Source organism: Anguilla rostrata, chromosome 7 (assembly GCF_018555375.3).
Source record: "Anguilla rostrata isolate EN2019 chromosome 7, ASM1855537v3, whole genome shotgun sequence".
In the NCBI taxonomy this organism is placed as follows: Eukaryota; Metazoa; Chordata; class Actinopteri; order Anguilliformes; family Anguillidae; genus Anguilla; species Anguilla rostrata.
This window is the reverse complement of record NC_057939.1, coordinates 17,052,363-17,075,512: the sequence shown is the minus strand read 5'-3', so window position 1 is coordinate 17,075,512 and position 23,150 is coordinate 17,052,363. Positions and strand designations below refer to the sequence as shown.

Genomic DNA, 23,150 nt, shown 5'->3' with positions numbered 1-23,150 from the left:
TCGCAGTCATTTCTCTCTCTCTCTCACTGACACTCTCTCTTTCTCTCTCTCTCATTCTGTTTTTTGCCATTCATTTAATTTCAAAACACTTTCATTGGCATAGAAATTGAAACGATTGTGTTGCGCTGTATAATACAAGACATCCCTCCACTTAATCAACCAGAAAGAACACAAACATATGAATGAATGCTTAAAATACACAGATTGCACAGACACATTTACCGACCTCCCTCCTGCCTCCTCACAATTAATGAGGAAAATATCGCATTGATCAATCAGTGTTTCCCCCCTTATACCCCTGACAGGCACTGCCCTGATACATTACCATGTGCATAAAAGACAACAAAAGCCCAGAGAACTAACGGTGGTATGAATTCATAAACAATGCACAGGAATAACAAGCAAACTACTCTGCATCTTTGCCAAGATCTGTAAAGTGCTAAATGCACTCAGGGCATAAATACATGAAGGCCCCACTTTAGGCCAGGACTAGCCCTGAATTTGCACTGTGTGGGTCATCCTTAGCACTGCCCCTTGTAATGTGCATGCAATGTGAAAGACAGAAGGAAGCTAAGCAATCTATGGGCAGCAGGTCCTGGCAAAAAGCACAGCGTAACCCAAGCACAGTAGTGGAGCTGTTTGATGTGGAAGGTGAGGGGTTAAACAGGCAGCAGCCGGCTAACATTGTTTTCTGGGCTGATGCTTTCTGTTTACCTCGTTCTCCTCAGCAGAAGGGAGTAATTGATGGCAAAACGCCAGTGCCTTGTGCAGAGCAGGAGAGGGTAGGACAGGAGGCCTGTGTGTGTGTGAGAGAGAGAGAGAAAGAGAGAGCAAGGGAGAAAGAGAAGGTGACAGAAAGAGTGGAGGGAGGGGCAGAGGAGGAATGGAGAGGTGTGTGCTGTGGAGGCAGAGGGGTAGGAGGGATGGGTTGTGAGGAGAGGCAGCAAATCCTCATCCTGTGGGGCTGCAATGAGAGACCAAGAAAGATAGGGGTACTGAGAGAGAGAGGAGAGAGAGAGAGCCAGAGAGCATGAGAGAGTGAGAAAGAGAAGAGAGGGAGGGGACAGAGAGAGGGAGCAGTTTGTATCTGCAGCACTGCAAGGACAAACTGCTCAGGCTAAGGAGAAGAGCCACACTCCACACACACACACAGAAGCTAGCCTGAGGAAAGCCCTGATACGTAGAATACAATACGACCACAGTAACGCTGATGATGATGAGCAGCTGGGGAAAGCAGACACGCTGGGACTGAAGGACTATAGCGTCACAATAACTTCAGATCAAAGAGGTGGAAATCCCATATGCAGGGGGTTGTGGCTCTATACACGGGAGAAGAGCCCAGACTGGACGAGACTTTATTCATCTAAACTATTGCTACACTATTGCGTGCTTTGCTGTGTTTCAGTGCCCTGTGCTGTGCAGTCTAATTTAACACACCGTTTGAGGTCTTCGTATTGTTCCTGTATCGCAGAGCCATAGTGCGTTGTGTCGTGCTGAGCTGTGTTGCACTGTGCCGTGCTTTGATGTGTTAGATTTTGCGGCGGTGTCAGAGCTCGTTGACGTGATTGTGACTGCTACGGTGACTGTGACTGTGACTGACCATGAGCGGGAGCAAGAAGAGCGAGCTGGAGATGCGAGACAAGGCCATCCTCCACCAGCAGAGGCGTCTGAAGCAGGCCACGCAGTTCTCACACAAGGACTCCGCTGACCTGCTGCCCCTGGACGGGCTCAAGAGGCTGGGCACCTCCAAAGACTTGGTGAGTACACTTTCACGCGCTTACGCCTCTCTCTAACGTCCCGACCCCTTCCCGGCACTGCCGCATGACTCGGACACTGCTCCGCGTCCCCGTCGCTCCTGTCACCCATGGCCATTCAGCTCTGAAATACTGCAATCTACCCGGGGGATGCTTTTCTAATCATGCATGCACCAGGCTTCTCTCCCCCCTCTGATAGAGACACTGTGTTCAGCTAAAGGGATGATACCAATAATAGCAATAATAATAATACCAATAATATTAATCATGTATTAATAATAATGATGTATTTTTCATTATTGATATTCATCATCATTAGTGACAGGTTCCAATATACTTTCAGTAAACTATGGAGAAAAATCATAATAAATGTTATCTATTTAAATACAACTTGTAACACGTCAACATAAATTTATATCAATATATTAACAGTTTGTAGTCACAGAGAGGATGTCAGCTTTAATGAATCAAAAATGATTAAATAATGAATCATTTTGATTGTAGACAAGCAGAAATGCATTATATTGGGGGCACAGACCAAGCCCACAGGGATCCAATGTTTGCTGCTCCAGCCACTAGATCAATAGAACACACACCATTTTTACCTTAGCCAGTCATGCATTCATCCTACACAAAATGCTGTAATTACAACAAAAAAAAAACATTTATCCTCAAACCATTTACCAATAGCTCAATACTAACCGAGTAATCAATAAGTTCTTGGAATAGCATTGTGCACTGACCGTGTCCCTAGTGAATAGAGCACCTGTATTAATTGCATGTAGATTCTGATCACCTATCTTGCCTGTTGTACTGTACTTTGTGTGGCTGAATCAGTGCTGTGATCCAGGGGCCATGAAGTGCTAGACAGAGCTTTTCAGTTCATGCACGCAGGCACGCACAAAAAACACACACACACACACACACACACACACACAGGAATATGTACATGCATGCGCAGTATTCTTTATCCTAGTTTCTAGAATTATACATGCCATTAAATAATTATGTTTGTAAGTGGGTATGGTTCAGTCTTTTTTTTTTTTTTTGAAAAAGGTTTGGTCTTGTGTTACAGTCAGATTCTATACCTGGAGGCATGCCACTTTGAGAGAAAATCCCACAACAGACACCTGAACCCATACAGAACCTGAGCATTGCCCATGCTCTCAAATACTTTTAGCATCTGTCCAATTGACATATTTTACATATTAGGCCCTGCCCCAAAAAAAAACTACCCGTTTTCAAAGTGAGATTACAACAGATTTATAATCCTTGAAACTCTGACACACCCCAACCCTGCCCTCCTACCCCATCTGCCTCCACTGCACACCCCTCTCCTTTCCTTCTCTGCCCCTCCCCCCACTCTCTCTCTCACACACACACACACACGCACACACACACACGCTAGCGCTCTATCAATCCAGAGCATGGGGGGCTTCCTGTAATAACAGCTTTACTGCCACACTGTCATATCCTGCCACAGTATTTATTAGATGGCAAGCACCCAAACTCCCTGACTGCTCCCCAAGAAACTCCACAACGACTGCCAGTGCGGTCTGGCGTATGCAGTGTAATCACGCCGGGCATTTATAACGTTCACTTTCACACCAGGCTCGACAGCTAACAACAAGTGACAACAGCTGCTCAACAACACTTTCTTTTATTAATAATTTCCTTCCGAACCCTCTCCCTTCGGCTCAGTTTTTTCTTTCTCTCTCGCTCGGTTCCAGATAAGACCGCGGCCTTGACTGCTTTATTGTCTCTGCGCACGGCTTATAAAAGGCTGCTAGCAAAGGGAAGCATCCATCTTGCCAGAGTTGTGGATGTGGATGGGCTGCGGTTGTGGATGTTTTGCTCAAATCAAATAAGAGGATTTATACATGCTGGTATAATCAGAGCTCAGTTCTTGGCAGGGCAGATCCAGCTACTTAATGTGGAGAAGGATAAAAGTGTCCTCTGAACTGTTTACTGTAAGTGCCCTTTCCAAAGTTGTATAGAATGTGGAAAGTAGCGCCCTTTTTCTGTAAGAAAAATGCCATGGGCTCATATGTATAAAAATATGTGGTAAAAAACTGAAACCAGGTAATGTGTGCAGCACTTTGTGTTCATTCTGACAGAGATGTTAACCTGGTGTACACACTATCAAAAGATCCAACACCCCCCTCTCTCCTTTTATCACCCTGTCTCTGTCTTTTTACTTGTTTCTGTCTATGTCTGTTATTCCTCCCTGCACAAAGAGCTCTTTATGACAGTGTGCCTGCAGGTGTTAGTCCAGAATCTCATCTCTGGTCATACGGAACAGAAACCAGTGGAGCTGGAACCCTGTGTGGAGTAGAATATTCAAAATATTATACTTGACAGAATGGTGCACTGAATGTAAACATTTGCCTGATACATAGGGGAGTGTATAGCACACTGCTCTGCTTTCAGGATAGTGCATACCATGCATTATATCTGATATAGCACACTAATGTTTGTCTATTAAACAGGAGAATGTATAGCACAGAGCTTAATGTCCTCTTTATAATGTGTCAAGGCACACAGAGCAAAGCAATATCACCAATAATCTTTGTAGCAGTGAGGGTAGGGGTGATGGTAGCACAATAAGCAATGGTGAATGTGTACTTTGTGATTTGTTTTATTTGTTTGCTGTTGGTTATGCGAAGTGTACAACTATGGCAATGTATAATCATCTGGAATTTGATTCCCAGCCACGGACATGGACACATGCACATGCACACACACACACACACACACACACACACACACACATATTTTACACACATCCAATATATTTTTATACCTTGCTCATGTGGTACAAGGGCAAGACCCCATATGGCATACTGTGACTAACAGGGAGAAGGCTAGCGAGTAGCAGGTGTTCCCCAGATGTTTCCAGGGAGGGAATATGGGCAATTTTAGCTGTCAGGTGATCCTCTGTGCATGCAAGGAGATGAGAGGCTGTGAGTGGAACTGCTAAAAAGCTAAAGATGGTGCTAAAAATAAAGGAGCTAATTAAGGAAAGAAAGGGAAAGGAATTAACTCCTGCTGAGGCCAGAAGAAGACCTGGCTCTGCAGGATATGCCAGCGTGCCATGCTGCTCTCTTAACCTGCACCCCTGGAAGGCTGAGAAATGCTCAAGACAGGAAATAGGGCCTTGTCTTAGTCACCTGAATCTCGTGATGAGAGACAGTGGGTGGTGGTCCATTACATTACCTTACTGTACATTGCATTACAATCAGTTAGCAGGTTCTCGAATAAAGAGTGACTTACAAAAGTGGAGAACATCAGTGTTAGCCTGAGGAGTAGAAAAGTGAGGTATGAAATTCAATGGAATATAAATAAAATATAGCATCAAAATATCATCAGGAAGGCACAGGCGGCCCTTTTATAATCAATAAGTGCAATGTAATCTAATGATATAATAATGGCGTCTGATAATCGGCCAACATGGCAATTAGTCTCTGCTCTCAGGGGACAGAGGAGAGGCCAGGACACAGAGCAGAGGCAAAGGCTATGACAGGAGATTACATTACACTGAGCAAGACTGAACAGGACCAGATGGGTCCAGCGTAATGGACCTCAGTGTGTTTGATGTTTCCCCTTAAAGCTGGATCCCCACCAACCACGTGTGGTTCTGACACCCAGCCCTGGATTTATTGATCTATGTTGTATAATTTGGATCCAAGGGGTCCAATGTTACAATCCCAGTAATACAATAGGGGTGCGCTTAAAAGTTATTTTAAGCTATTTTAAGTTCATTTTAATATATTTTCAAAGTTGATATTAGTTAAAAACAGGAATACATGAAAATACTAATGATTATAAAATAACAGTAATTAAATGAAGGACATATACACATATTACGTTGATTTTAACTACTGTTGACTTACTATGTTGTTGATTATTTCATGGTCGTTTAATCTTTTTGAGAGAAAAATTGTTTTTGTTGTTCAGCAAAGTAAGGAGACACATGGGATTAGACATTATTGTCATTGCAGCTAACTGAAGTGATTAGAGAGCTGAGAGGTGGGTACCATCTGCCACTGAAAACACAAATCAAGGAAAGCTTGGTTTTGGTCGTAATGACAATTCCTCAGTTGTGATTACGCTGCTCTGTGCTCATGCTCGATTCTGGGAAATGTTTGGGGGCAGTCTGCTTCCTCATCATATTGTTGTTTTTGCACCACCTTCTCAAATGTCTGAATGCCAAATTTGCCCTCACTGCCATCATTTATTAGCCGCTGCGTAGAGACTTCTCAAACTCAAAGACACAATGGGGGAATGGGAAAAAACAGAGGCATCAGAGTTTCCCCGCTACTGGCTCCTGTCCATGTGCCATGCCTGAGTTCTGCATATTTTATGATGGTCACCTTCTCTGAAGGGCATTTTCAAAGGCTTAGCCACATGAATATAATTTTTTTTTTCTGCTTGGCCCCACAGGGCATGAATCTAAAACAGATAAAACACTGATGATACGTGACCCACCGCAGTGCCGAGCCTCAGTCGTCTTTGTACGTTGCTTCCCACACAGTGCAGACTGAAGGCAGACGGAGACCAAAGATTTCTTCCCATTTTAATACAAATTGCCCAGCCCTTTCTTTCTCCTCTCAACATGGGGGTCAAGCGTTATGAGCAACTCTGCAGAAGCTGAACAAAATCCCCCCCTCCCCCCCCTAACAGAACTTGCCTAGTTTGTAACACGCTCTGACTCGTGTCTATCCATGAGGCAAGTCGCTGTATGTGTTCTCCGAGGTATAAGGATGGGTAAACACGTTCACCGCATTTGATATGAAAATAAGCGCACAAATGAATATTTATACTGCTGCTGGCCAACAGCCCAATTAAGCCGGCTCTGCTTGGGAACACAATTTCCATATGGTGGCCTCACTATAACAGGCTTGATTGAAATCGGCAGCCGCTGGCTGGCTACCTTTGGACCAGAGAGAAATCGTAATGTTCATGGCCGTCAGCGTCAATTTGCCATGGCTCAGTCACTCTTGGGTGGCAGCGAAGGGAGATATGCAGGTAATGAATCTCATACATGATTAAAACAAGGCTTAAGCAGGATTTTCTCTTGCTGGGGGAAGCAGCCAAACCTGTTGATTTTTCTACCTGTCCCTCATCTATACTCTTTCCCTTTCTCTCTGTCATGCCTTCTGCTAATCCTAGTCCGCATATTATTCCTCTCTCACCATTCCATCTATCTATTTTCTTAATTATTCTCTTTCTCTTTCCACATCCTGTGTTCAGCCTGTCCTGCTATCTTAGTCATTCAGATTCTCTCTCTCTTTATGTTCAGCAGAGATCATGTTAAGGCCTCAATCATTTACGTCAATTCCTTAAAGCGATTGTACAGGTAAATAAGTGAATAGCTTTAGACTACATTGTATGGGACTATGGTATGTATTAATCATTAGCAACAGTATGAGAAATCTACTGCAATGCAATATCAAATGAGTCTAAACATTTCCATCTATGTGGGGAAGAAATGGGTGGAGTTCAAATTATTACTGGGCTGAGCTATTTGGTGCAGATCCTTCATGACATCATGGAGGACCTGACGTAATGGTTAATAAATGTTTTTGTCTCATTGCATATGTCTTCCCATAGTTTGAGGCAAGTGAAATAATTCTGTTCCACTAAAACAGCCTCTTTGAGTCTGAGGGAAGAGCTGTCCGCATTATCAATACAAATGTGTAGTAGTTGTACAGAGCTGTAGTTATTTTACTATTTTTTCACTTTTAATCACTCTACCAACCTCCTTCTCCATTCCTTTGTGATGACACTACCTAGCTGGCTAGCTGGCTGGGCTAGTTGTATTACCCCCAGAGCTATAGAGCTATAGTTTTCATTTTTTTGTTATCAAGCCACCATTTGCATTGCAAGCAGGCTAAATTTACCCAGGGTACTGTGCCCTCCCTGCATGCACTGCAATACAGAGGATGGGGTTGAGGGTAACACTATGGTGTCATTTTTTTCAGTTTCCCAAGAATGATGCAATTAAGATGAAATGGGTGGCGTTTTTAAAAAGCTATGGCTACACTGCCATGATCAGTGCAAACACTCGCTTGTGAAGCGACCGGAAAGCTTTCAAAATGATAACCAGAGACATCTTGGCTTGGCTAAATTCCTAAAGCTTGTTGCTGGCGCTATTCCCGGTTGTGCTGGTTGAGTCTCCACACCTGGTGTTCGCAGCCATGAAGCCCTCTGCCATTCTTGATTCATGGATGTAGCCACGTGTGTTCATTTTCATGTGGATGGCATGTTTTTGGGAGATTTAAGGGGGGTGGTGGGGTGGTACCGACCACACCCATACATCCCTGAGGTTTTTTCTATACAGATTTTATGTCCGACTCGAAATGTGCATTTTTTATAGTTATTGACATTACTTTGTAAAGATATTTGTCATAATCCAGGGTTATTTTATTTTCAGCCTCCTTACAGACATTAACAAATCCAATAAAAGCTTTATTAACCCCAAAAAAGATCAACAAATCATAGTCATAGTATTATTACATTTATCCTGTATCAGCACAGTGTGTCTCCCATGTGTCTTCTTATGATACATCAGTGTATTGTAAAATGATTGTAATATTAATACTTTGCTATGCTATACAACAATTTTAGGTATGTTAATCAGTCAATAATTTGAATGCTTGAAGGTAATCAAATGTTTCAAAGTCCCAACTGATAAATGATTAGATGATAATTCACAGGGCATCCCAATCCATCAACTTGCATTCATTCCCTTACTGTGATTATCTTCCTCTGCTTACGCCCATACAAACACAGTTTTCCTAATACTTAACGCGGGGGCAGCGTTACTCATTTCCTGATTAAGCAAATGACACCACTAATGTAAGCAAAGAAAAAATAAATCATCCCAGTTCTCATATCCCTGAAGGCAGAATTCAGGCTTCAATTTCGCTATGAGCACAGACAGACAGTCATAGAGACTAGACAGGTGGTGTTGGGGAATTTCAACCAGGTATTCCCCGAAGGGTTGGGGAGAAGAGTTGGGTCTCAGGATCACTCTCCTTAATATGTGAGGGGGGTTTATCATCCACTCAGGAATATCAGAGGAAGGCCAGGAGACTGTGTGACAGTGTGGTATCCATAAGATGCACTGATCTATGGGCTGAGGGACATGAGTGACTGTTCATGGGAGGGAGGGCATTAAAGGCGTGTGTCAGTCTGATGAACTGTTATTATGTCCGGCACTGTCAGGTTGTTGCTCTCTCTCCCTCCCTCCCTCCACACGTGTGTTTCTGCGTGCGTGTTTGTGCGGCGCAGTGAGTCAGAGAGACAGAGGAGCAGGTTACAGTGAGGGACAATGACTGTGAAGAAGGAGGGGAATTGAAGGGGGATGTGTTGCAGCGACAAAAATATCAATCAGAGAGGTGATGTGGTTGTCACTTTCAGTGTTGCAGGGGAGGGTAATTACACAGCAAGGTCAGAGGGGATAGGGATGGGGCAGTGAGGCATGGCAGGGCATGCAGTAGTGTTATTAAACCAGCACTGGGCCAGCATGGGACACTCTCTCTCTTGCTCTTTCTCCCCCTCTCTCTCTCCACTCCTTTTCCTCCTCCTCCCTTCATATTAATTCATATTCAGAGAGATTATTTATGCTACCCTGGTGCCAGAACAAATTGATACAATATTAAAAAAGTGTAATGCATCATAATGGCTTGAAAATATTATGCGACAAAACAACAGCGTGGCATTTAATTTGCCATCTTGTTTATTAATGATGCCCCCCTCCCGCATATCCCTCTCACTAATACTCTCAGAGTCTGCAAGGGCTCAAAAGGGGTTGGGCAGAGACTTTACCTGTAACAATGTCTTCAAGAGTGCTCACCTTGTCTCTGAAAAGCAGAAATATCCAGCATGCCTCTTTTTCATCCTGTCTGAATTAGTTAGAGACAACAGACCAGAGCCACAGTCATTTATAGAACCCTGGCCTTCTGCTCCCGGCTGAGTCCATCACACAGACAAGCCCTCCCCTTTCCCAGCCCCATCCACACTGCAAATAACCCACAGCCGGCTGTGCTCAATGCATCATAATATGTATGTGCACAGGAAACATGACTCATAGCACCCTACAGGGTTTGTTTCATCTACGTTGTCCAGCCCAGTAAGAGCACATGTATGCCTTTTGCCTGAAGGAGCAGAATCTGTCGCACAGCAAAATTAACGTGCAACATGGTGGAGGATTTATTTTGTATTCAAACCTGCACACATCAATAATATTTCAGAAGGCCCACACAAAAAAAGACACAAAAACATTTTATTTTTATTTCTCCCCCCCCCCCCTCCCCTACTCATTGTGGGATTCCCATCTATATATGTCAATATTGTTCATTGCTGGAACCTCTGCTATTGATTTAGGAGAGCAAAGATTCCATATGAATGTACATTTCAACTTCAGCTTACAGGAGCCCTTGTATCACCTGCTAGCCAAGTCCTAAAGTCAGAGAAGATCAGCTATTGCTATCAATTCTATTTCTTTGTGAATGAGTCCCATTATCCTCATATACGTGCATCAATACTGGAGAGAGGAGAACATTGAAAATTAATTTAAGGCAACGTGCACAATATGATTGCCTTTCAGTGAGAGCCCATCTGAAGAATTGCATTTTGCTTACAAAATTGCCTGGCTTTCCCCCCTTGTCAGAATTGTAGCGAATTCAGAGATAGCAGCAGAGCTATCAAAGATGAGTAAATCGGATAGAGAGCGAGGACAATGGGGATGACTGTTTCCCCTTGTGCACCTCTCATGGTGAAAGCAGGAATGCTTCAAACTGCAGTAGAGAGGAAAGCAACCATATGATATGGATAAGGATGCCATTCGGGCACCGGGTATATAAATGAGGTTGTGTATATTTAAACAACAGGATCACAGGAACAAAGGCTCCAGGTTTAGGGAAGTCTGATACAACTCTGACCTGTCTATTGGCCATTCATAATTAATAGACTCAAATATTTTGACACAAGCTCTGATTAAACAAGAAAACAAATACAATCCAAAGACATGGAGGTTAGCCTACATGTGGGCGAGCATTAACAGGGTATTGCTGTAAAAGAGCATCCGGCTCAGTCAACCTACCCTGTATAAGTAAAGCTTCATTCAAAATTGAAAAATGCATAAATAAAATGATAAATAAATGTATAGTTTAACCTCCTGTATATATGCAATCTCTCAGTATTTCATTGCAAACTTAAAAAGTGCAAATTTATTTTAGATTTTTTGTCAAACCAGTTGCATTTGTGGCACTTTATTTCTTCAAAATTATGAATATAAACTCATCTGTGTTGTAAATTGTATAAATGTCTTGCTTCATTTAAGCCATTTTTCAAGTCTCTGTGGTGTTCACATCTGGAGTTATAAGGCTTTAAATAGGGTACCCCCTAAATGGGCAAGGATTGGCAAGATTTGGCTTGTGCGCTAAGGGGTTAAGGACTTTATTCTTCCTAAATTATAGCGAATCCGCATCGTCTGAGTTTGTGCGCATGGATGCATATGGATGTATGTACATGGATGCCTGCAAGCATTTGATGACATTTCTTCACAAACTTAAACCACTGCCCTCCCACCAACCAACATGCACACACACACACACAAACACAAATGCACACACACACACGCACACACAGCCGAGGGCATCGTCTGCTTTGGTAGAATCCACTGGGGAGCCTGCATGCCCTGATGTTAGCAGCCAATCATTAGGTGCATAGAGCAGGCCTGTTGGAGGTTTTGATCTGATCTATAAATAGCCAGCCCTGTGTGTGCTCTGATGGTTTTGGCAGAGAAGGCTGGTGGACCATGGTAAATGAGCAGGGGAGAAACACAGCCCATTCCTGACTCTGATCCTCTCAGTAAGCTTCTATGGTCATTACCTGAGCACCTCCACCTACACTCCCACCAACATCAGTCTCTACAGTACAAGGTCTGCTCTTGTATGGAGTTTCCATAGCATTAATTCTGTACGTACACACATTAGTTCTAGCTGACATATCCACTAACACATGCACACATAAGTTACATATTCCATTACAAAATCCTAAATAAAATCATGAAAACAGCCGATTCTTTTTAAACACTAAAGTGTTTTTAAGAAGTTTGCTTTAATCATGTTCCCTGCAGAACTGCCACATTCTGAAAATGGCCTCCAAACTGAAATCTCCCCACGCCTTCATTGATGCTCTCGACTTTGTTTGTATTCCCCGACCTTGTTTCTCCATGCTACAAAGCATATCCACTCATGAAATGATTTACAGGATATGTTCACCCGACACCTTGCAGCCAAGCGTTGGTGTTGCATTAAATCATAGCTCAATAAATATCTGTTGTTTCATCATTCTGCACAGTTTGAACATTACATCTTATTAATGTACTGCTCCAATAGTGGGCAATTTTACATGATTCAGTCAATATTCTATGTGAAGATGCATCCCAGTGAACTGTTCTTCTTTGACAACCAGCAATGAACTAAGGATGACAGTAGGGCTATACGTATGATGCAAACACAGTTGAATCACATGCATAGGGCAGCCACGGAGCCCTAGTTCTGGTATTAATGGTGAATATTCATTATGAGCAATGTTTCTAGTATGCACAAGGTATGAGCATTTGCTCAAGCTAACCATCCATCATTCCTCGTCCCCATTTCCCTGCAGCAACCACACAGCATTGTGCAGCGGCGCCTCCTAGAGGGCAATATTACGCGGCTGCGGGGGGAGACCCGCGACGCCGCCACCAGGGTGCGCTCTCCCCTGGCGGACAGCAAGGAAGGCGGAGAGACGGAGGAGAAGAGCGAGAGCACGGCAGAGGACTCCACGGAGGAGAGGGAGTCCCCGGAAGAGAGCGAGAGGAGCCTGAAGTCCGATGAGGAAGAGGATGAAGAGGGGAAGAGGAGGAACGTGGAGGAGAAGCGCACGGCGGAGAAGGAGATGGTGGGGAAGCAGCAGGAGGGCAGGCCAGGAGTGGAGGAGACTGAGAGAGCCCTCACTCTGACAGCCTTGGTGGTGCGATGCAAGGTACAAACGTCACTGCTTTTCCCTGCGCGCCCTGCTTCCCCAATTATTAGCACAAAATGCAACCAGCTACTGAACAAATTCTCTATGCAGAAATACATCCATCCCCCCACCCCTACCCTCTGCCCTATTCCCTCCTATTTTAGACATGTCACATCTCCAAAAAACTGTGTGACTTTGAAAAGCATAATAATTAAGGCAAACTAGAAATATTGCATTTCTCTAATGCTAGCTGATTGAGCAGGGGTGTCCACACAAAGATTATCTGTTCTGCATTCACTCTTTCTACATTATGTGGGTGCAGGTTTTTGTTTTAGCCCAGTACTACGACACCTGATTCAAGCTATTAACTAATGGTTTTCAATCACGACTATGATAAGTAGAATGAAGTGTCATAGTGCTGGGCTAAAACAAAAACCTGCAGACACATCGGTCCTTTTCAAATAAGTTTGGACACCCCCTATTTTACAGAGCGTGAATTCGGAGCAGAAGATAATCTTTACACAGACAAAAGAAAAACACATGAACAAAGGCTTTTTAGATAATGTGCTGATTTAGTTACAGATCCCTGCTCCCCTCCACACACATTGTAATTCTTTTTCTTTGGTATGTTATGTCCAAAAATGAGAAAAGAAAGTAATGAGAAAAGTAAATGAAGGGAGGACACCATTTGGGCCATGATGACTCACTGCTTTCCTGTACACTGTGAAATCCATTCTGATCACATCATCTCAGGTTTAATGGTTAGCTTTATTCAGTTCCCGAAGAACATACACTCACCCACCCCCCAGTTCACTGACCTCTCTTTCTGCATTAATACTCTTCACAGGGTGCAGAGAAGATAGCAGAGCTGCTCTGATTCATTCGGTTGTGTGAAACTTGTCAAAACCTGTTTAATTTGCTTACAAAAATCTCAGCAATGTTCAATGCCTGACTTACAGTGAAACACAGTGCCACAAGCATCTACTGCCCTAATGAAGCTTAATTGATGATGTATAACGAAATGATAATTAAAGGTCTTTATAAGTGCATTATACCTGTTTAAATGTATGTGGCATATGCTGTAAGTAATCTTGTAAGGGAGCATGTTGTAAAATCAATGTAAGTGAGGTGTTGCATAAGGGTGTGAAGAGCTAGAGGAGCCAGCATTATCAAGGGGCAGGGAACATGAGCCAGTTAACCACAGGGCCAATCAGACAAGCTCTGCAGTATTATGGTTTATTATACCTAATGCATGCAGACTTTCAACAATAAAGGATACAACAATAAGACAGATACTCGGGTATAATACAGTACATGCAGTCAGGTTCACATATTCACTCCTGACTGTGGAGCAACGACTATGGTGACTCAGACCTGCACAAAACAATCCAACAGCTCAGCTCTGCACAAGCCACAGAGGCTCAGCCCCATATCTACATGAACCGCGGAAAACAGTCTCACATCAACACAGAACCCCTGAGTCTCAGCACTTCACAAAACCGTAATACTGCCCCATTACCAAACAAATCACACCGCAATTAAAGTAAATTGGGACCAAATGAATCATGTAATTACTTTGTGATTAATCTTGGTTACTTAGAAACAAATAAGTTAAGCAAACAAAGAATATACAAAAGGCGAATGCTTGGTGGATACCGTTAAAAAACATTGCAGTTATTTAGATGTTTAAATGCAAATGAAAACTGCTGGATCAGTGTAATGGATAAATTTAAACTTCACACACCGGTGGTATGAGGACCTCAGCTGTCAATCTGGCATGCATTAGCAGAATGCAGCCTTTGGGTAATGATGCTGTGAAGTGAAAAAAACTCCATATGGTATGTGGGATGTCAGCATCTTAGCAGGACTATGAATTCATCAGTTTGAATTTCCGACTGAGCGATAGAATCTAGCTGGGAAAACACACCTCTGATTCAGGCAGAGGTGCAGGAGGAGGTGTAAAACACAGAGGAGATGCCATATCACTACCTACAGAATCCTACTTCTCTGCAAACGCATATGGGGTAATGCTGAAGAGAGTATTTAAATATTCTGCCCTACAAAACACAACATCTGGCAGATGGCTCTTCCTGTTGATGCAGTGGTGAGAGAAGCCACAGCCCAGTGTGTAATGTGGACAGCAGCCTAGCATGATGTGGTATAACTGGTCACAAAATAACCCCGGCAGATGTGTTATCAGAAGGACAGGTTTGTCCAAATCGTATCACACAACAGTGACTCCTCCGGTAGATCAACGTCCTGCAGTTGGCCTACTCAAATGGCGCCTATGAACTGTACTCCTTCAACACACTAACTAGTCAGTTGAGCTGATGGATGACTCAGTGAAATGAAGCAGCAGCTGGTGACACACTCTTTGGAAGAGACACACACCTGCCTACATTCTCCTATGCTGATAGTGGCAGCAATGGGACATGTCTACAAATGCCATTTGGTGACCCAAACAAGGAGAAAAAGACAGAAATATTGGGATAAATATTAATTTAAGACATTGTTTATTTTGAATTCAAGGTATACATGTTAAATCACAGATGTAAGTTTTCTTCTATCCAAACTGATAAACCATTTGGTCAGAAAGTGGGTGCCATGTTATATCAGTTCTCCGAACGTGTGCACAAACTATGTGGTGTAAATATAAACGGAGTGAACCGAAATGTTAACACAGAACCATCAAAATCTCTCAAAAGGATCAGGTACAGCACAGAACAGGAAATAACCTTTTAGTCTATTTAGTTTCATGGGAAACTAAGCAATCATCTTACCTTTGAATTTGGCTCTCTTCCAGTTTGCCAAATATTCTCTCTCACTCCCTCCACTTTAACTCATTGACACTGGGGAATTCTCAGGGAGATCCAGATGTAAGATTGCCACTGTGATCACACTGTCCTTCCAGTCCATATAAGGCCAGTGAGTAAGCCCTTGCTTTTCCTAGCTCAAATGGAGTCATAAAAAAACATATTTCAATTTCCCTTTCACTTAGAATGTCTTGTAAAGTAGAGTAATACTTACATGACACAAAAACAAATGAACTAAACTTGTAAACAAAAAGGGTAAAAAGCTAAGCTCCTGTACAGGTTTTTGGCAAGCTTGTTAAATCAGCTCAAAGCATGCATTCAGGCTGTTCCACGTTTGTTTGGTAAAATGTACATGTAAATTAGCTAGCTGTCTACACTGCCTGCTTAACTTATCTGATACCCAGTCTTAATGTTGAAAATGTTTCCTGACTTTCAATATTTTGCCCAGAAAGTAACAGTATTTTTACAATAGAACAGAAAGGAGAGAGTACTGGTTTGCTTCCTAGGTTAAATGCTACAGGACCCCAGTTATTAGTTTAAGCCTACCTCAGCAACAGGCCTAGTGAAACACAAATTAACTGTTAAGTTTACAAAACCTTAACGAATAGTCCTGGGCATGTATTAAATATTGTGTGCAGTTTTTGAAACTCAGTATGTGAACAAAACTTGGCAAAGAACAATGCTGCTTCCATTTAATTCTGAAAAGAAGCTTTGCATGATTTTCCAGTAATTCCCTCTCCCTGATAAATGTTTGAGTATTACATATTTGTTATTCATGAAAAAGTAATGTATTCTAGGTTATTTTAGACAAATATGCAACACATATTGCTGCCTGCATTATTCAAACTTAAGTATTATGTAATTGTATACATATACTGTGAGATCTACTTGACCTTTACACTCATTATGAAATTTATTATGCTATATATGCACAACATTTCGTATATACCAGTGGCAACATTTAATTTTATACAGTGTATTTCCATATATTAGAAATACACTCTACATACTTATGCTTTCATGTATATTTATAGAGGTACAAAAGACTTATAGTAAACGATCTTGTTTCAAGTTTCCTATTAAATATAAAACTGTTAATCTTTTGTAACTCTGTAAATTGTTGTTGGTTTCAGGGTAAGTCAGCAGAGTTTTGGCCCTGAATCATACAAAGATTAACCAACAATGAGTCATTGGAGTGCAGCTGGTTTTGCTCGTCCTTCAGCTTACCATTGTTGGTTGATCCGCTTGCAAGCACATAAGTTAGTGCTATGCAGCAAAGCCCTGTCTGTCCGTCAGCGTGTGTGTTCTTTCCATAGTGCTGCGAAACAGAAGTGAAGGCCTCCATCAACACTGGCTGCCAACATAACAGCATTTCTTTAGCCTGCTGCAGGAGGCTCGGGTGAGAATCGCCAGCTCAATAACATGACACACCCACTCATAGCTAAACAAATATAGTAAACTTCAGTCCTGCGGCGATGAACACTTACAGATCAGACTTATGAAAAAGCTGCCCACGTGTGTTGCTTAATATCAGGGTTTTTGTTATCTTGAGCTTTGCAGCAGTTGTCAGTCGATAAGACTCATGAATCAATATTCTTTCCTGTGTGTGCATCTGAAAATATCCGTGCCTCTCTAGTGCCCGAGGTTTTTTTTGTTTGAGCCTTACTGTGATTGTGTACGCACGTGTCTGTGCCTTTCAGTGTCCATCTCTTTCTGTGTCTGTGCCTGTGCCTTCTGGTATGTGCTTCTCTGTGTTTGAGCCAGTATGGGCGAGTACATTTCTCTGTTTAATTGCCAGGCTAATGCCCGCTCCGGAAGACCGAGCCTACGAGCAGACAGTGGGCCACCGTCCGGTTGTCAGCACGACGCTGCCTCACACGGTGGAAGGCTTGCAGCTGCAGCTGGGCAGAGAGAGGACGCTGTGCTCGGCTTGTGTTGTCGGTAAGGAGGTACAAGCCGCCTTGTGGGGTGGAGAGGACGGCTCTCTTGGCTGTGTACTTCAATGACAAGGAGTTTTAGCAACTGATAATAAACAAGAAAGCAAGTTAATGGCATTTACCGGCAATTACGTACTTTCAGTTGCGTACTTGAGATGTGCATTAACTTTTATTGAAAACTGGTAGCCTGTGGGTGGCTGCCATGTCATTGAATGGATTTAATTTATGTTTCTTCTAAATGTATGCCCTCTACCCGAGCTTGGCTGTGATTCCCTGGCCATGTTCATTTACCTGGTTGAAAAAGTTTTGGGGAGATTTCAATTGGTTGTCAGCTGCTTCACCATTAAGCTCCTGAGACCTATTACATTTTTTTTGATGTAATACAAGTGTCTTCGATAACAGAAACATTGCAGTGAAATCACATTGCAGTGAAAATATTTTCAAAATACTTAATTTATTTTTATTGAATGTCGACGTAGCATATGTTTCAGCTTAGTTGAATATATGGTTCTTGATATAAAGAGCAGATTCATGCCCTCTGCAAGGGACAAAAATGAATTGGTGGGTCCTAACAAGTTAAAAATAAGTCATTGATTAATAAATATCCTGTGGTTATGAGACTGGCCCGAGTAGCACTGCGATAATTTATTATTTGTAGGCTAGATAAATCAGGCCTGCATGGTTTAGCTAACTACACACACATCTGCAGACAACTGTAGGCTCAGCTAAGATAAGTAGGCCCAAACCACCTGTCATTGCAGGGTGAAACTTTGCTTGTTGTACAGTGGACCCTTACGTAATGAGTGAAATGCCCACTGCGTACTGACTGAGTGGGTGAATCACCCGCTGGTTTGAATTGCTCTGCCTTTGTGCATGTTATCTCAATTCAGAGCAGGGTTGTCATCAGATGTGTTATCCGGCCTGGCACACAGCTGGAAACTGCTAGCTTCTGTGGTGCTAGCAGGAAAATATTTACTGCATTTTGGGTTTAGCGGACAGCTCTGTGTGTCTGGGCTCTTTAAAGAGGAGAACCTCTGTGCTCCAACAGTCTGTGATCAGCATTCAGCCTGTGTCTGACCTTTAATAAACAGAAGTATCTCAGAAAACAAACAATATGGCCAGACAAAATCAAGCAATAAGAGCTTCTCGGCAAAAGTCACACACCAGGAATGACGTGAATGTGAGCATGTATTCGAGTAGCAGTATTAGCTCCATTCAAAATTTCATTAGCGTAAGTCAGATACGTGCATTATAATGCCGCTGTCAAATAAATCACACACGGTGTTCTCTGTGGGTTAGATATTTATTGTTGTTTTCTTTCTGTTGTTCCCCAGAAGATGAAGTGTTTGAGTTGTCCCTCGGTCTTCATACACTGCTGGAACTCAAAGTAAGCCTCTTACATGAATTTGTGAAATGAATAATTTTCCATTCCTAATGTGTTCTTGAATGCATTTTAAAGTAATCTGTGTCCACTTGGTGACTGATTGAGCAAGTAATAAATATTCACCAAGCAAAGAATATTCCAGCTACAGCTGATGGAAAGTAAAAGAAATTAATGTTTTTGCTCTGATATCTAAATATTCATTGTTTCATTTCAGCACTCGGGAACAGAGCACTTTGCATGACATTTTAATCACATTAGTAAAATCCTTTAGAAGTGCTTTTTCAACATTATTTCAAGAATTTCTGGTGCTGCACACTTATAGTCAGACCTTCAAGGAAAATAAAATTAAGAAACTCTGGCCATAAGAAATCATCCAAACAACCTGACATCAGTGTGTAACATTAATCCTGACATTTCCTGAAGAAATTTAAAAGTATGGTAGAGCAATGAAATTGAAGACAATTATGGAATTGAATGCAAAAGACATATTTGAGGTATATAGGAAGATATGGTCAGGCTCACCACTTCTATCAGGGGTGCCAAAAAACTTAAAGGGCAAGAGGGGGGAGTATATAATACTTTCTAGTGCAGGTGGGCAATCATTTCATTTTTTAGAAAAATTACAATAATAATAATTTTAGCAGGCCTTTCATAACACAAGTACATTTTCTTCCAAGTGCATGGTTCATTAGATGCCTTTCAGAGGAAATGCCATGGGGAATCAGATTTAATCACAAAAAGAACTTTCAGTGATAGTCTTAATATGGCTCTTTCATTTGGTGAGACATTTCAAATTGAATAACTTCTTATCGCTGCAGATTAAATTTGAATTTAGACAGTGAGAACACAGAGACCACGAGAGTTCCAATTGCAGCTGGAAACAAAAAGAAGAACTCTACCTATGACTCTTTTGACCTGGAAGTAAAACCCTATCAGCAGTAGGGTTTTTTTTTAGTCCAATGGAAAGGTCATCATACTCTCAGGTAGCTACATGTGGTCACAGTTATTTAACTTTCATGAGCAGCTCCTGGCTAGAGTAGCAGATGCCATTGCTCATTGTCTAATCTCTGTGGAATCCCTCCTTCGGAACATCACATGGTGACAGTTTTGGGTCGATGACCAAGTGAACAGAAAAGAGGCATTGAGCTGTTGCTTGCAGCAAAAGATAAGACATACTCTGTGGGTGTCCAGATTGATTGATCCCTTGAATGAATCAATGTTAACTGCACCAGCTGTACTCTCTCAAGTAAAAATCTAATTTGTTAGCTGCCCAAGGGGATAGAAGATTCTTTAGCAGATCTTTAAAAACAAGCAATGAAAAAAAAAACCACTGGTCCAGTATTGATGATCGGATTATAAATAACCACGGTTTCTGGGTAATCTCCTTAGAACGTTCTTGATTATCAATGGGTGTGGTTGTGGTCAAAAGCTGGGTTGATCATATTGAGCATGTGGTGGTTTGTTTGGGGGGGGGGGGGGGGGGGGGGGCTAGGGTCTCTGCTGTGCTCTGAAGCCTCTGCTTTGATGCGTGCCCCCGTTTCAGTGCTGTGTGGATCTCAGCAGCCGGGTCCTGAGGCTCTCTGGCTCTGGAGATGAGCTGCCATTCCTGGACATGCAGACCGAAGGCCAGTTTCACCACGACAACAACAAAAACACCACCATGTGACACCCCTGTCTCATCTTTGTCGCTGGTGGTACTGCCCCCCCACCCCCCCCCCCCCATCCCACTCTACTGTCTCTCCTGGCCAGCCTGGAGGTGGTCACTGCTTTCTCCTCACTTTACACAACCATGTTTGTTTTGCTAAGATTATTTATGCTGTCTTCTGTTTCTCAAATTTCTTCTTGTCTGTTTTTTCTGTATTGAACATGTTTTTACTGGTGCATATGTTGGAGAGATCAAGGGGAAAAAATTTTCTATGTGTCAATCTTTGCAAGCGTGTATTTAAATGAAGAGAGCTCACTACTAGTATTTTCTACAAAAGTCTTAACTGAATCTGTACGTGTGCACAAGAAAAATATGGATGCCTCACAGAGGTCACATTCATCTCTGTTTTGCTTGTGTTTCTGACACGTCTCTCTTGTCTAAGAGACGAGCAGCATGGCTGGGGTTTGTACCACTGGCAGGTGAGGGAAGGATACATCTCACCCAGCTGACGCAATATGTGGTCTGTCCAATTAAAAGCAGAAACCAAGGTATCAGTGTGATGGTATCAAGTGTTTAATATCTTGGATGAAATATTAGTGGAGGGCCCAAGGGTGGGGTGGGTTGGTGGGAGCAGATATTTAGTATTTTTGTCAGTCTGTACAGTCTCAAAACATTCCACATCCTGGCTGACCATGTCACCAGTGAACAAGAGCAAATAGGTTCTGCATGCTTCTTAAGATTCGGGCAGCTGTGTGTATGTGTGTATGTGTGTGTGTGGGTGGGAGCTCTGTTTTCACTCTTGCCAGTGTTCCAAGCCAGAAAAAGTAATATATTGCTGCTCTGTGAAATTTCCAATCATGGTTACACAGGTCACTATGTGACCTTAGCTGCCTTCCCACATCTCCTACAGGGCACATCCATCACTGTGGTCTGAGGCTTATGCTGTCCCTAGGCCCTGCTATAGGACCATAAAAATAAACCGCTGGCTTTGTCTGGGAAGCACCGCTATATCGTCACTTGGCCTGTCTTATTCTGCTTCCCCTGAGGTTAATAGCATTCATATTTTGGTGATCCGATTTGTGCAAAATTGAAATGTCTACCGCCTTTGACTTGGCTTGTCATGTCCTTTGCCATGGCTTCTGTTCTAACACCTGGGCCAGCTAATTCTCTGCAAACTGTCACATTACTTTCCGGACAGCCTTACTGGATGATCTTCAGTCATGTACATAGATATTGAGCTCTCGATCTGCTCACACATACAGTATGTTACACAAACCGCTTATATCATCTCTAGTTCTGGACTATCAAGCATTTTTTCCATGAAGACAATACATTAATTTTTCATTCTGTGTCAAGCTGCAATGCAATGCAAAAAGTAATCTTTCTAGAAACTATTTCTCATTATATGATTATTTATCACTGAATAAGAATATACAGTATTAAATTAATGTTTTTAGATTATTTATTTTCTTATTTCCTTCTTATTTATTGTTATTAATAACAATATATGTTGGGGCCATATGTTTGAAAGAGGAGGAATTCTTTTATAACACTTAATTTTCTGTATTCTTTGGTAAATAATGAATAAATGAGAACTATGAAAATTATTTTTTTTGCAGTGTACACGTATAGATAGTAAGAAACAAGTGTCTGACAGAAGTTATTTTGTGTGTTTTTCTGAACAGTATTTTCTCTGCTTAATAAAAATATGTATTCTGGCTAATCATTTCACCTTGAGATGCTTTCAAAGAGTGATGAAGAGTGGGTGAAAAAGATACTTTAGAAAATAAACTTAAGTTGCAAACCAAGCACTGAAGATGTATTCTAGGTATATGAAACCTACTGTAAAAATATGCTCATAGTAACACAATGCATGTATATGAAACATGTCCCTATTCAGGTTTCACTCAGGACTTTTCAGATACATCCCTCCGCTTCCAGCGTCCTTATGCCTAGCATGGTTAACCCAAACCTCAAAAATGTGCAAGTCAGTAGGTCAGATGACCTATCACGACTCAACAACACATAAAACTAATCAGTGGGAATGTTATTTTATCGGTGCAGCCATGAGGATGCCTAATTTTGCAAACACCTGAGGGAGGGCCTCACCTTACGTAAAGCTGTCTAACAAGGGAGAAGTTTGGTTAATGTTCACACCAAGTTACCGTATACAGTGATTTGGTCTAATATGGTATGATTGCAGGAACATTCCATCTGTTTGGAAAAGCACTACTCTACACTGATGTCCTCATGCTCTGTGCTGGTACAAGGCTATAAAAAGCCATTTTTCATGTTTCTAGAGAAGCAGCAGATGTTCCCACAGCAAGCTGGGCCTTGAGGGGTGGCCTCCCATGACCTCCTCCCAGCATAGTGGCCTACGTCCCGTCGCCTCCTGTTCCCACCCCTGTCAGACAGGGGCCAGACGCCCACTTGCATGCCTAGGTGTTCCTACCTCATGCACTATAGACTTATCACAGGAAATATTTGGAGAAAAATGTTTCTGTTGGCCTTGTGAGTCATTTTGACCTCATCAAGTACAACAGTGGCCATTTTGTTGTAGCCATACCGTATGTCATGTTAACTATAAATGGGGTAGGC

The 23,150-nt window shown here is 42.3% G+C and overlaps 1 protein-coding gene across 1 annotated transcript; it reads left to right on the top strand.

Annotated features, from left to right (window-relative positions):
- The first annotated feature begins 898 nt into the window (after positions 1-898).
- Positions 899-22,275, top strand: nrip2 (nuclear receptor interacting protein 2). The gene is made up of 6 exons (XM_064343279.1): positions 899-1,757; positions 12,435-12,794; positions 16,903-16,985; positions 17,385-17,527; positions 18,858-18,910; positions 20,451-22,275. Exons 1-6 carry the CDS (start codon positions 1,602-1,604, stop codon positions 20,571-20,573), a joined length of 918 nt encoding a protein of 305 aa, XP_064199349.1. The 5' UTR covers positions 899-1,601; the 3' UTR covers positions 20,574-22,275.
- The last annotated feature ends 875 nt before the right edge of the window (positions 22,276-23,150 follow it).

Bases quoted from the DNA above. Each gene is read 5' to 3' on its own strand.
- nrip2 (XM_064343279.1), top strand. From the start codon at position 1,602: ATGAGCGGGAGCAAGAAGAGCGAGCTGGAGATGCGAGACAAGGCCATC. The intron at 16,986-17,384 runs GTGAGAATCGCC...TTTAATTGCCAG, and splicing joins GCCTGCTGCAGGAGGCTCGG to GCTAATGCCCGCTCCGGAAG. The intron at 18,911-20,450 runs GTAAGCCTCTTA...CCCCCGTTTCAG, and splicing joins ATACACTGCTGGAACTCAAA to TGCTGTGTGGATCTCAGCAG.